The 13051-nt window shown below is 45.8% G+C and overlaps 1 protein-coding gene across 3 annotated transcripts in view; it reads right to left on the bottom strand.

The window, feature by feature from the left end:
- LNX2 (ligand of numb-protein X 2) overlaps positions 1-13051 on the bottom strand; it is an 858121-nt gene that overhangs the window by 395921 nt on the left and 449149 nt on the right. For all 3 annotated transcript variants that reach the window (XM_069639047.1, XM_069639049.1, XM_069639048.1), the window contains exon 4: positions 4090-4292. In XM_069639047.1, the coding sequence (XP_069495148.1) occupies positions 4090-4292 (203 nt within the window). The remainder of the gene's footprint in view (positions 1-4089; positions 4293-13051) is intronic.

Raw genomic sequence — 13051 nt, 5'->3', positions numbered from 1 at the left:
GTCGGCGACACCGTCGCTCTCGTTGTCGCCCTCGTCGGGATCCCTCCCGATGGGCTGGGCCTCTTCCACGACTTTGATGAGCTCTTCTTCAGAGGTCGTGTCTGTATCCACGATGGCCACCTGCCCCTCCCCCACCTTTTCCAACGAGGACTTCGTGGGGGTCTTCTCAATGGGCCTGAAAGACGACTCCCTCTGCGGTGGCAGAGAGACTCTGGGTCCTGAGGTCGCCTCCACTGGCGTAGCCTCCACAGGCTGAGCCAGGGCCGCTGCGACATCCTCAATCGAGGTATTAGCAGGGTGAATTAAGGCCATCGTCACCTTCTGTATGCCTTGGGCCTTCACCTTGGGGGGAGCGTCCGAGCCTCGCTCCCCCTCTGCTGGAATCTTCGAGATCGACCGGGGCCTCTCCAGAAGCTTTGCCGGGTTCTCGGACTTCCACTTACCCGAGCCAGAGCGTTGGCTCGTGGTTGATGGCGCCGGGGAGGATGTGCCCTGCCTGGCAGCCAAGGAGCCCAACCGTTCGGCACTCCCGGTGCCCGCGGACTGACGGTGCTTGGCCTTTTGTTGGGCCCCCGTCGCCGGGGCGCCCTCACAGGACTTAGAAGACCGCTGGGACTTTTTTTTCTTCTTCTCGCCTGACGGGCTCTTCCCTTCCAGCCAGTTGGCGAGACGGAGGTGGCGATCCTTCATGGTCCGCTCTGACATGTTCCCACAAAACGCACAGTCCTTGTCTGTGTGCGTCTTGTCCTCATGGAGACAGTAGAGGCATAGCGAATGCTCGTCCTCCTTGAAAACATTCTGAAGCTGGCATCCAGGGCAGGTCCTGAACAGCTTCAGGAAAAGGTCTGAGCCCGACTGAGGGAGACCAGAAGTGTGATAAATTAGGGGAAGGGAACCCCTAAAGAATGTGAATTAAGCTTGGGCAAGTGCTGTGATTGCGAGGTCCGAGCCCGACTGAGGGAGTTCTACGTTGAATCAGATACATTTTGGCTGAAAGGTCCGAGCCCGATGGAGGGAGACCTATGTGAACTTTTGCTTTGAGAGGTCTGAGACAGAGTAAGGCAGACCTGCGTGAACTTGTGTTGAACTGTGAAAGAACTTTTGAAAGCTCGAATTAGTGACTTTAATGTGGAAGCCAGGCGGGCCTCGATCCACGTTTTGAATTGCCTTCGTTTTGAGAACCTGAACCAGAGTGTGTCATCCTGTCTACGGGGGCCGCCCTACTCCATGCTGTCCAACGTGGGGAGGAGAGCTGACACAGCCATCTTGATCCTTTATGTTATAACACTGACTTTCCCTTTCATACATCTTCCCGTTTACACACTTTCTGAATAAGAGATAGGGCAGGGATTAGGTTTTGTTAGTATTGGCCATTTTGATTTGACAGAGACTGACTAGAACTGTGTTTTCTTTTTTATTTGATGGTTAGAGACTACTCCCATCATAGCTATAGGGCAAAGCAGGAGTTTTTCCAAACCCTGAAAAAAGTGAATAAAGGTTTTCTAATTGTACCTCTTGTGTCAGTGTCGTACTTGTGATATCATGCCTCTCTTACACTACCTGGCAGAGGGGCTCTTCAGTGTTTATCTTTGGGTGCGCTGGTGTTCATGTTGTTGGCTTGCAGCCTGAAAGATTCCCTTCCTGTTCTTCAGTCCTGTGAGGTGGCCTTACTGTGGCATAAAAGGCTGTACAAGCAACAAAGCATGTTATATCCAACATCTGGCCCGTCTAGCCCTACCTACCCTGCTTATGGCACAACGACTTCTACCTTTCCCAAAGTCTATTGAATAAAGCCTTCAAAGAAGTGCCCCAGGCATATTTTCCGGCCATAAATGGCCATTTATTAGTCACCACTCAGCTTCACTGTGAAGTAAAATAAAGTTTAGTATGACAGGACAGTGAAACAACTCTTAATAGTAAACTTTTTGACATCAAGGTGCCAGGTCTTTTTAAATGGCAACTCTATTCCTTTGACTTTTGTTACCAACAACATTCCTCTTTGTACACAGCCTATTCTTGAATACCCCACTTTTGGCTCAGTCACAGAATGATCACTCTGGAGTTTGTCCTGGGGTACTACATATAGCGATGCCACGGAAATAAAACATCAAACCTCCCGTGTTGCAGTAGCACACTCTCGAGCCCCTCACACACCCATCATTGCACTGTGCATTGATTTGCAATTCTCCAAATCCGCCTTGGAAACACAACCCAATTTTCACAACACTTCTGTGTACTCCATTGGGGAGACATAGGTCCATCTAACGGCCCTGGCATGCAGCCATGCTGCCCCAAAGCATTCTTACCCTGCATTGTGTGTTCATAGCATATATTTCCTTTACTCATTTTCTTTCCTCCAGCAGACAAAGGTCTGAATCCCTCTTGTGGGTTCAGTATCCACTCCATGGATAAGCTTGGGCACTCTGAAACTACTACAGTGGTAATATGGTGCAATCCAACGCATATTAACATAACATATCAAATAGGTGATGAACTGTTAAAATAACAAAGCAATTGAATTATCTTACCTGAAGGGCTTGCTTGTATGTGGAATGCTAAATAAAGAGTCAGTTGGGTGCTGGTGTCTGCAACCTTATGCTCTCAAGATGTTTTGAACTACAACACCCATCAGCCCAGGTCAGTGTAGTCAACAGTGAGTGATCATGGGACACATAGTCCAAAACATCTTGAGAGCTACAGGTTGCAGACTCCTGAGACTATGGACTTGTTACAGGGTCTTTAATCTGTGCTTGCAGCTTCACAGCTATGATTAGTAGGCAATGGAGCCTAAAGTATGATCCAGCCTGTTAACTTGGGCTGCAGGAAATCACCACCCATTAGGGCCTTCTGACCTGTAGATTATTGTTTAATAGTTGGTGATTGTTGATAATGCAGTTATGGGTAAAGAGTACTAGCAAAAAGCCGATCTAAGACTACAGTTACAGGCTAGGTATAGGAGGTGTTGAATCTTTGTTTTACAACTACATACTCAAAACCAATAATGGAATTGTTAAATTGGCTGAATCTCTTTTTGAGTCTTCTGGATTTTTTTTTTATAAATTCATTACCTCGTACAGGACTGAAAAACAAATGAAAGGGGGTTCGGGCTGCAAGGCTTGGCTAGACGTTTGCTTTGTGACAGATGCTGTCAGCTCTATTACTCTTCAGATATGCCAATTTGCCTTAATGAATTATACTTGCAAGAAAACGCATCCGATTTTCCATGCACAAATTATCAGAGCTCAAATAACGTGTGAGATTGTATCCTAATGAATCCAGTCCACCAGAACAACAATAGCTAGCCAGGAAACAATCAGACAATATGAAATCACGCAATTTCGCCCAAGAATTACTGCTGCACGCGTCGACCCAACAAATAGTAAAATCCAATTCGTTTTTCCTATTAGCATGCAGTGCGGAGGTGCTAGCCAAAAAAGATGGCTAGGAATGCAGGCTTTTCTGTATGGTAAAGCCTGTATTCCTTGTGTCGTGGTGGCTCATCTCATCCAACCACCATTTAATTTTGCCTATTCAATGCCCTCCACACTGCCTCCCATCACAGCACATGCTCCTTCCGTCCCATCTACTCAGCACGCTCACCCAAGGGCTCCCACCTACTTCTGCCACAGGTCCCTCACCAGCCCACTGTCTCCACTGCCATGGACACAGAAATGCGACTGAATGTTCATCGTGGACATTTTTGTTTGTAGTTTTTTAAGGCAATTCAGCATGCACAAGATGCGTGAAGCAAATTTCCTTAAAACATAAACATCCTGATTTACATACCCTGGGTGCTAGCAAATGAACCTTGATGGTCTCTAACTTGGGCTCAATGGCCATTACAAAGTCCCCTACCTTGGTACATATTTCTTAAATATCCACATGAGTATGTGTAAGATAACATTACAAATGATACATTTCAATGGATATTGGTTGAAAATGTATTAGTGCCTGAAAAACAGACTCTATTTTATCTTTTAGTGGGTCGAAAAGGTCAGCTCCACTAGTGCTAGGATTTAATGTGTATCATGTACACAAAAGGATGTAAAGGTTAGATGGTGGGAAACGACAGGAATGGCGATTTCATACCTGAAGTATCTGGTCTCCAGCAAGGAGTCTTCCATCACGAGCAATGATCCCATCTCGATACACCTCTTGGATGACGATGTTGATAAGAGGTGTTTCATTGCCCCCAACTATGCTGATTCCCAGATTAACACCAGGATGAGCAGATTGCTGAATCTCAATGGTGGTGATCTCCCCTTCAGGCAAGCTTGCAGGCGGTAGTGTGGCTGTCAGGTTTAAATACATGCAAACATAGGCTTTAGTATCCATATTTAATGGGACACAGCAAACAGCAATTGTAACGGCACTACTTAGGGCAACATTATTGCACAGCCACAGCAAACCATTGGCATAGACATTGACTACCGTTCTTTAATTGCATATTTCCTATCCAAGATTAATGCATTTAGATTATACAGGTAACAGGTAAAATGTCAAACCTTTTGGGAACGGCTTAAATGTCTATATTTTTAAATGGAAGCTTCGAGTTGAAACGTACGTTCGATAACATCCCTCAGAAAGAATATTAAAGTTGTAGACAGAAAAGTAAACAGGAATACCAGCCATTACCCAAACAGTTAGTAAAATATGCTCTAAAAGAGGGTATGGGATTCCGGGCAGACGGATTGCTTGAAAGTGTTGAATCTATCAGACCTTCGATGTAGCAGCCTAAGAGGTGATGGACAGGTTTTGACTTCAGTACTCAACCTTGACTGGTGCTCCGTTTACGTTCTACAATTACAGCATAATATAACTTCCAGAAAATGTGTATGGAAGTCAGAGAAATCAGAAGGTGACCACTGGTTGTACACGGAAACTTGAAATCCGTGACACACATTTTCAGGAATAGTGAGAAAAAGTTGATGCAAGTTTCACTGGCCAAGATTCCTCCTTCTACTAATCCCCACACCAGCGCTGTAAAATAAATATAAGTACTCTAAGGAAAAATGGTGTGCACTCATTTCAATAATGCACTAATTTCAACGGTGACACTGACTTCAACATAGAGAGTGTGCATCAGTTTCAACTGTGGTAGTTTAGTACTAATTTCAACAGTGTCACTAATCTCAACTATCCCACTAATTTCCTCTGGTGCTGACATTGCAGCACATGCTGTGTGTGTGTGATTTAGTATACTAGCACTAAGGTGTACCAGTGTAGCATTGAGGGTAAACCAAAGGGGGGGTTGATTTGTGGGCTTAAATCCTTAACATATTAACAATACAGCATGTGCATGGATAGCTTTGCTTGCGAAGGTTAGATTCGGAAAATAAAAACAGAGAATTAAAGGGCAAACATCCTGCTTTGCGCGGTGTGGCAAAACGTGAGGGCCTTAAAAATAAGTGTCCATTGTTTGTGCAAAGCAAACGCAGGAAGAAAGGATGGCATGTTACATTTTCTTCAGAGCGCAGGGAGGAATGGGGTAAGAGATGGTCAAAGAGGCTTGCAGTTTACCAAAGGCATCAGATGGGTCCTGGAAGATTCTGGAATAATCACGAACACTTTGTCACAGAGGTGGGTGGAAATGTGCAGGATCCATAGGTCCTGGGTTGGGGTTGAGAGAGAGGCTTGTAAGGAACTGCTATATAGGAGGCAGGTTTTTTGACATGTTGCTGATTCCATGAGGAGCTTTTTGCCTGTTACTGATTCCCCTTTTTTTGGGGCAGTGATTTCTGCATGGAGCACTTATGACCCAAGCTTTCCGCATAAATCTGTGTCCTGGATTTTGATGGAAGTCACACTGAAAAAACACAGCTTGTCGAGTGGGGATAGGTTACAAAGGACCAGCTTCTCTGACTGGGCTTTCCAATTTGTCTCTGGTGCAATGTGTTGTGCTAAAAGGCACATGCTATACCACCTCGGTCTTCGCATGCGTCTGCTGCCTTGCAGATGAAAGACATTGTTTTCTTTAATGGGTTTTCTCTGTATTGGCAGGTGCAGGTTTCACTAAAAACAAGGAAGATAGCATTCTTCGGTAGGTTCCTCTCAAGAGGTTTCCTTATGAACTTGGACCCCTGGTTACTGTGGGGATCCTTTCTAGGAACAAACTGAACCTGTGCGGGTAGAAATTTGCACTAGGTCAGGTCGTCCTAAAGCCGACCGGTTTCTGTGGTTCTGGGTTGGTAGGCCACATTCATCAGGGCTAGACTAGGGGCACCAAAGTGTGCGCCTACTTTATTCACAACAAACAGCGTTGTCTGTGTTAATTCTGCTCCTCTCCCCTCTGCGGGTGGTAGGATGGCTTTCTACATGGAGAGTCAGGCGGCCTGAGACCCTTAGCGAAAGTCTGTAAGTGGTCCTGCGAGCCGCGCGCGAGAGGTTTCTGAGATTTTATGAAAAGAACAGGGTTTAAATATTACCAGTTCCGATTGCAAGCAAATACCTGTGGCAGTGTTTTTGAATTCTGGAAGGCTTTTCTCGAGCGTGAGAGCCAGGCTGTGTTTTTCAAACATCATTGCATTTTGCCAAGCCTGGCTGGGGCGTTGAAGGCTGCGAGCAGACTCGATCTCTGTGTACCTGGCTCCGTGACAGAATTCCAAGGCAGTATTCCGAAGAGGGCTGAACAGTGGGGGCTGTCGAGTGTGTGCTGCCGTGTCTGGTGCTGAGACAGGCACTGAAATTGCAAACAAGTCAGAAGGGCTGGTTGGACAAGGGTCTCAAGTAAGTGTATAAAAAGGGATCAAAAGAATTGGACTTTCTTACAAGGGGTGTTTTGGCCAGGACAGACTGAGCTAAAAGACATTGTCCACTTTCCCCATGGTACACAAAGACAACAGGGGAGCTGCCTGAAATTGATTGTGGGAATAATTTTGTTATGCAAGGAAATCCATTATTTCTAACCTCAGACAAACCTGACATTTGGCTAAAAAGGCAATGGGTAGATAGGAGGTGAGGCTCTTCCTAAAATGCACCTGCTTTCATAACCAACTGAAGTGCATACCAAGCGTGCCCCAATTTCAACCCCAATCTACTAATAGTTTACAAGGGGGAAGTAATAAAGGATGTTAACCACGATACATACATTATCAATGAATACCAAATAGTTTTTAGAACCCACACAAAACAGTCAGTGTGAAATTGCATGTTCTGTTTTCTCTTTATAACAAAGTGCATGGTTAGATGTTTGTTTTCCTGATGGATTTTGAAATATGTTATGTATGTAAATATATTGCATTGTGTAGATGATTTTTTAAAGTGTGCATATAAAGTTATGGAAGCGTATGTCTGCGTGGTAGTCTTTTATTGTGTGGCCATTTTGGTGTGTGCCTAGCGCAGTATAAGGCCTGATGATGCATAGCCAAGGAGCCCATAATAAAAGTGTAGTAACAGAGAGGAGGCAATAAATATTTCTTAAAGTACTCATCCATACTCTGTGTTAACTGCATGGTGTTGTTTTGGTGTAGACAGCACCCATATGTGTTTGTTTCCATGTGCATCAATACCGACTGCTGCTTACACGGGCTGGGGTACACCAATTAATCATATTCTTCTTCATTAGCTGAGAATGAGAGTCTGCTGGCCTGTCTAGCCTTAGATGTTGAAGCTGATTCACAAGGTCAGGCAGGGAGTGAAAAGTCGTGGGAACTACTGTGCTGTCAGGATTTCCTCATTGCTACTTGCCAGGGGAACCACCAGTATTCCTGCGCCAACCATGCTACCCGACATGGGCAGGGAAATGGAAGCTACTTTACTGTATCTCACGTGTCCACAACAACTGTGATAAGACCCACATTTCTCACTAATATGTAGGATATGAACATTTCCTTGCAAGAGCAGGTCTGGTTGGAATATATATATTTGCATTCAAGTACCCACACACACACACACACACACACACACAAATATCCTTACCATGTACACGCAAACACCATCAAAGTTATGGTGGGTTTCAAAAGGCTTGAAAAAAAGTCCCCTTGAACCCACCATAACTTTGATGGTGTATGCCACACATGCCCCAATGATCCAACCAAAAGGAAGACAGACTATACTGTACTGCTGATCCCTAATGAGGGTGAAAATGTAATGCAGTTGCCCCCAGCCTTAAGCGCTGTCTGTTTTGAGTTGTAGAAGCTATGTATAAAATGGCACTGCCCTAAGAGACAAACACACTTTTCTGGAGCTAAAGGATTGCATTTGGGCTTATTTGCATACCCACAATACTTTGCACATGTGGCTCTGAACTGGATGTAAACTTCCAGTGTTGGCTGCTGCATGGTTGGCACCGTAGCATGTGTGACTTGGCTCAAGTGGACACACACGCACACACACACACAACAATAGCAGACCTGCTCTTGCAAAGCAATTTTCATAGCCTACTTACATCTGTGATGGTGTGGTTGTGGTACACCATAGGTAGGGTTACGAGCCACTTTTCATAGGAACACGGAAAAAGCTTTTCCCCTAGATCTTTTGAACTCATCCTTGAACGGTCTCCACATCTGTCTAGAAGGAAAATACCACATTTCAACAGTCACGCCTGATTTAAAGACATTCACGAACATGTTCATAATGAAAAAGGTATTTAAAACCATTAATTGGGCATGGGGTCCTTCATGGACCCTAAAAACACCCACAGTTTCTGAGCAAATGTCTCAAAATGGTATGCCTTCATTTCAAATATTTTTGGCATGCCCCTAGACATGAGGATCTGGTGTATAGAAAATGGAATCATGCAAACGCAAGCTAGTCGCACAAATATATCTAAATTGTGGTTGCGCGCCACTGCTCAAAGAACCACGGAAACAGTTATAGCTTTGACAACAACCAGGCAAAAACAAATACACATACAGGAATAAACACACCCCAGAGAAAGGAATGCAGCCCTGCATAACACACAACACGCCACATCACAGGGAAGCAAAAACATATGCAGCCCTGGAATGATGCACAGAGAAGATGACAACATTGATACATTTTTCGAGATTAAAATACCTGTGTGACACATAATAAGGCGAATCACAGCCACATGAAAAGAACTGCAAAAACGCAAACACACAGTTCCAAAATCTGATGTAATTTTGCAAAAATAAATGCATGAAGAAAACCAACATCAAAATACACATGCACATCAAAGACCTTGCCTGCTATGCGCACACTCTTGGATACGGACATTAATCCATCCACACCCACGAATTAGAAACAGACACCATATACACTAAAACATGCATGCACAGCACTGTCCATGCCGACACACACACACACATACACACTCACCAAGATGGATATAAATCATGCCACACCAAAGGTAAAAAAAGAAAAAAGAAACATGACCCACCAGGCAACGCGTGTTGCCCAATGTTACAAATGTTTATGACACGTACATTTACCTACAACACTAAGGGAATCTGCACAAAATAAGATAGCCCAGTTATCCATCCTCACAGGATCCAGTATTCACTTGTTATACACACGGCTGAGGACATTGCTAACCTGGCATATGATCACTGAAGATACACTTTCCCACTCAGCAATTTGTATGTGGAGCATATTGTAACCACCACATACTTGCAACTGGGCCCAACGTCTCCAATGACCCCATGATGTCCACTACTATCTTGTACCACATCCTCTCTGAATCCGGTACAGACATCAGGGCCTGCATCACTAAATTATTGGTCCTGTCATTTGTTGCTCAAGGAGCAAAACACTTAACAGCCAACTCTATCGTTGTGCATGTACTTGGCCACCAATATCCCTCTCTAATTCTCCTGTTCATTAAGCTGCTTTCTACTTGACCCATTTGGGCTAGTAATCTGCCACCCCTCATCATCTTCCATGCATTATCAGCTAATTTACTGAAAACATTTTCAAACCCTGGTAATAGTCTTAAGCACCTTGTTCCAAACCGTACACAGTCCCTTGCAGGTAATATTAGTATGCACACCATTCTTAGTGGAACCCAGCCTTCCTTCCTTGCTAATAATGGGGTTACTCGTGGCAAAATTGTCATAGTTAATTCATCCAACTCTCACACACAATCTGGACAGAGATTTGGCCACGTTGCTGTGATTTCTTCGAATGTATTTAATCGGGAGAGAATTGGTCGAATTAGTTTTTCTTTAAGAACAATTTAACGCAAATGTATGCAGGGGGAAACCCCCACAGCCTCTCCAATCATCCCCTCCAATCATTCCACTAACATCCACCGCCCCACAAACATTTGCGGTAAAATGCAGCAAATGAAATTCTACCAATTTTCCCTACTGCAACCAAACCTCCTGTTACCTGCTGTGCTCCCCAGGGACTTCCATAACTTTGAGGCTTTGTTGCAATATTGCAATAAATCCACCATCCATTTGCATACTCCAGGCAAGGCTTTGCTTATAATACATGTGGCTCAAAGGCTTATGAACCATCCTGACAGTAAGAGGTAGACTACAACTGAATGACTTGAAATGCCCAGCCCGCCACCCTACCCCAAATGAACAACAAAAAATGCCTTACTCCCTAGTACACCATCATCCCACAATGAAAGCCTTGAACTACCTTACTCCCTAGTACACTAACAGAGCCTCTCTCTCTAAATGGTGGAGTTATTATTCTGCGGCTACCTCAAAGCTCGAGGTGAATGCTAAAGTGACTTCTTTGCCATCTTGATCCTTTGTGAGGACAGCTTAGAGGATGCCATGGCATCCAATGTGATTTATTTTTATTTTTTACTTTATGTTGAACATTGTTAATGTGGGCACTATACTGACTTTGAGCTCCACAAACACACTTCCCAAAGACACACATAATACCATATTGTAGTAGTTTCCTCGTACTGTCAGAGGAGTCAGTGAAAATTGTGAATACATTTGGCATAATGCTTCATGTGTGTTAAAAATTAGCATAGTTCCTCTTTGTTGGTGGGAGTAGCTAACTTGAGCATTACATTTACCCAATCCTCTTTGGGTTTTATACACTCCTTAACTCCTTAACTGCTGAGGGTTTTCCCTCCCAGTGCTGAGCCCTTTTTTGGAGATTTCGGTATTTCGCATCCGACTTTGTAGTAGGGGGGGTGAGAGAAAATAACAAAAAAGAGAGCAAAGTTTGTGTTTTTTCAAAATATGCCATTACAGTTATGTACAAAGAAGCCTGTGTTTTTTCCTTGTAAGAGCTAGGAACAAATGGTTTGCTGTTCTGAATTTGCCATTTTCCAGGCTTTTTGGAACAGGCCGAAACAAAAAAAAAACATATTTTTATAAGGTTACCATCAGTTTTGTAAGAGGTAAGCCATTTTTCCCTTCACGTGGACGGAATGGAAGAGGAGGGTAGGAAAGCTGAATGGGAAGACAGAAAGGAATACATTTCCGAAAAGTAGACAAAATTCCAAGTTTAGGAAGGGGTCATTTGCGCAGGTCAGCCAATAACTATGTAGCTAAAATTGGAAAAATGACAGAAAAAAAGGTATGTGCTGGGCAGGTTCAGACCTGTAAGGTAATGGCTTCAGTGAATATTGAGAAAAGCAATGAACCACCACATTCCCCCGACTATTGTAGTTTCGAAATCACACATTTTTTGTAATGTTTCACACAAAAAAGCAACACCTCAAGCCCAAACTGAGCCATGGTACACAGATTATTTATGCTGACGGAACAAAATAGACATACTTAGCATGTGAAAATAAGGAAAACAAATGTGGTGAGGAATGGAAAGCATACATTTTTCTGAAAGAGGACAGGCAGAACTCCAGGACATTTGGAGGTGATGTCCCCGGCCTTGGGCATCACATGTGGGTGTACCGTCCCCAAGCACAGAAGCAGTTCCAGGGAGCCCCGGCAGGGTCCCCATCCATTCCTGGAGGGAAATTCTGTAACGCAGCCCAGCCAGAGCTCCATGATGGTCGGGGTGATGTCCCATGCCTTTGGCACCCGTATCCCATGTGGGTCGACCATCGCAAGCCCAGCCGGAGCCCTGGCTGGGCTGCGTTACAGCTTTTCCCTCAGGGGTAGAATGGGGACACCACCAGGGCTCCCCAGAACTTCTGCTGGACTTGGGGACGGTCGACCCACATGGGAGATAGGTGTCCAAGGCCGGGGACATCACCTCGACCATTCTGGAATTCTGGCTGGCCTGCGCTGCAGTTTTTCCCTCTGGGAAGGAATGGGGACCCTGCCGGGACTCCCTGGGACCGCCACTGAACTTGGGGACAGTCGACCAACAAGGGAGACAGGCGCCCAAGGCCGTGGGCAGCAGCCCTGACCGTCCTGGAGCTCTGGCTAGGCTGCTTTGCAGATTTTCCCTCCAGGAAGGGATGGGCAACCTGCTAGGGTTCCCTGGGACAGGCCTGAGCTTGGGGATGGTCGCCCAATATGGGAGACAGTTGCCAAAGGCCAGAGGCTGCACAGCCGGCTGTGCTTGAGCTCTGGCTGGGCTGCGTTCCAGCTTTTCCTTTCGGGAAAGGACAGGGACCCTGCCGGGGCTCCCTGAAACTGCTGCTGGACTTGGAGACGGTTGCCCAAAATGGGAGACAGGTGCCCCAGGCCAGGGGCAGCAGCTCTGCTTCGACCGTCCTGGAGCTCTGGCTGGGTTGCGTTACAGCTTTTCTCTCTGGGGAGGCATTGGCACACTGCCAGGGCTCCATGGGACTGCTGCTGAACTTGGGAATGGTCGACCAACAAGGGAGACAGGTGACCAAGCTGGGAGGCAGCACCACCAGCCGTCTCATAGCTCTGGCTGGCCGTGTTACAGCTTTTCCCTCCAGGGAAGGATGGGGACTCACCCGGGGCTCCCTGGGACCGCTGCTGAACTTGGGGACAATCGACCAACAAGGGAGACAGGTGGCCACCCCCGAGGCAGCACCGCTGGCCATCCTGGAGCTCTGGCTGCCCTGCGTTATAGCAATTCTCTCCAAGAAGGGATGAGCACCCTGCCTGGGCTCACTGGGACTGCCGCTGGACATGGGGACATTCGCCCAACATGGGAGACAGGTGCCCAAGGGCAGCAGCCCTGACAGTCCTGGAGCTCTGGCTAGGCTGCGTTACAGCTCTCCCCTCCAGGAAGG

Source organism: Ambystoma mexicanum, chromosome 7q (genome assembly GCF_040938575.1).
Source record: "Ambystoma mexicanum isolate Mex_15411 chromosome 7q, UKY_AmexF1_1, whole genome shotgun sequence".
NCBI lineage: Eukaryota > Metazoa > Chordata > Amphibia > Caudata > Ambystomatidae > Ambystoma > Ambystoma mexicanum.
Note: the sequence above shows the minus strand (reverse complement) of the source record. Positions and strands in the feature narration are given on the sequence as shown.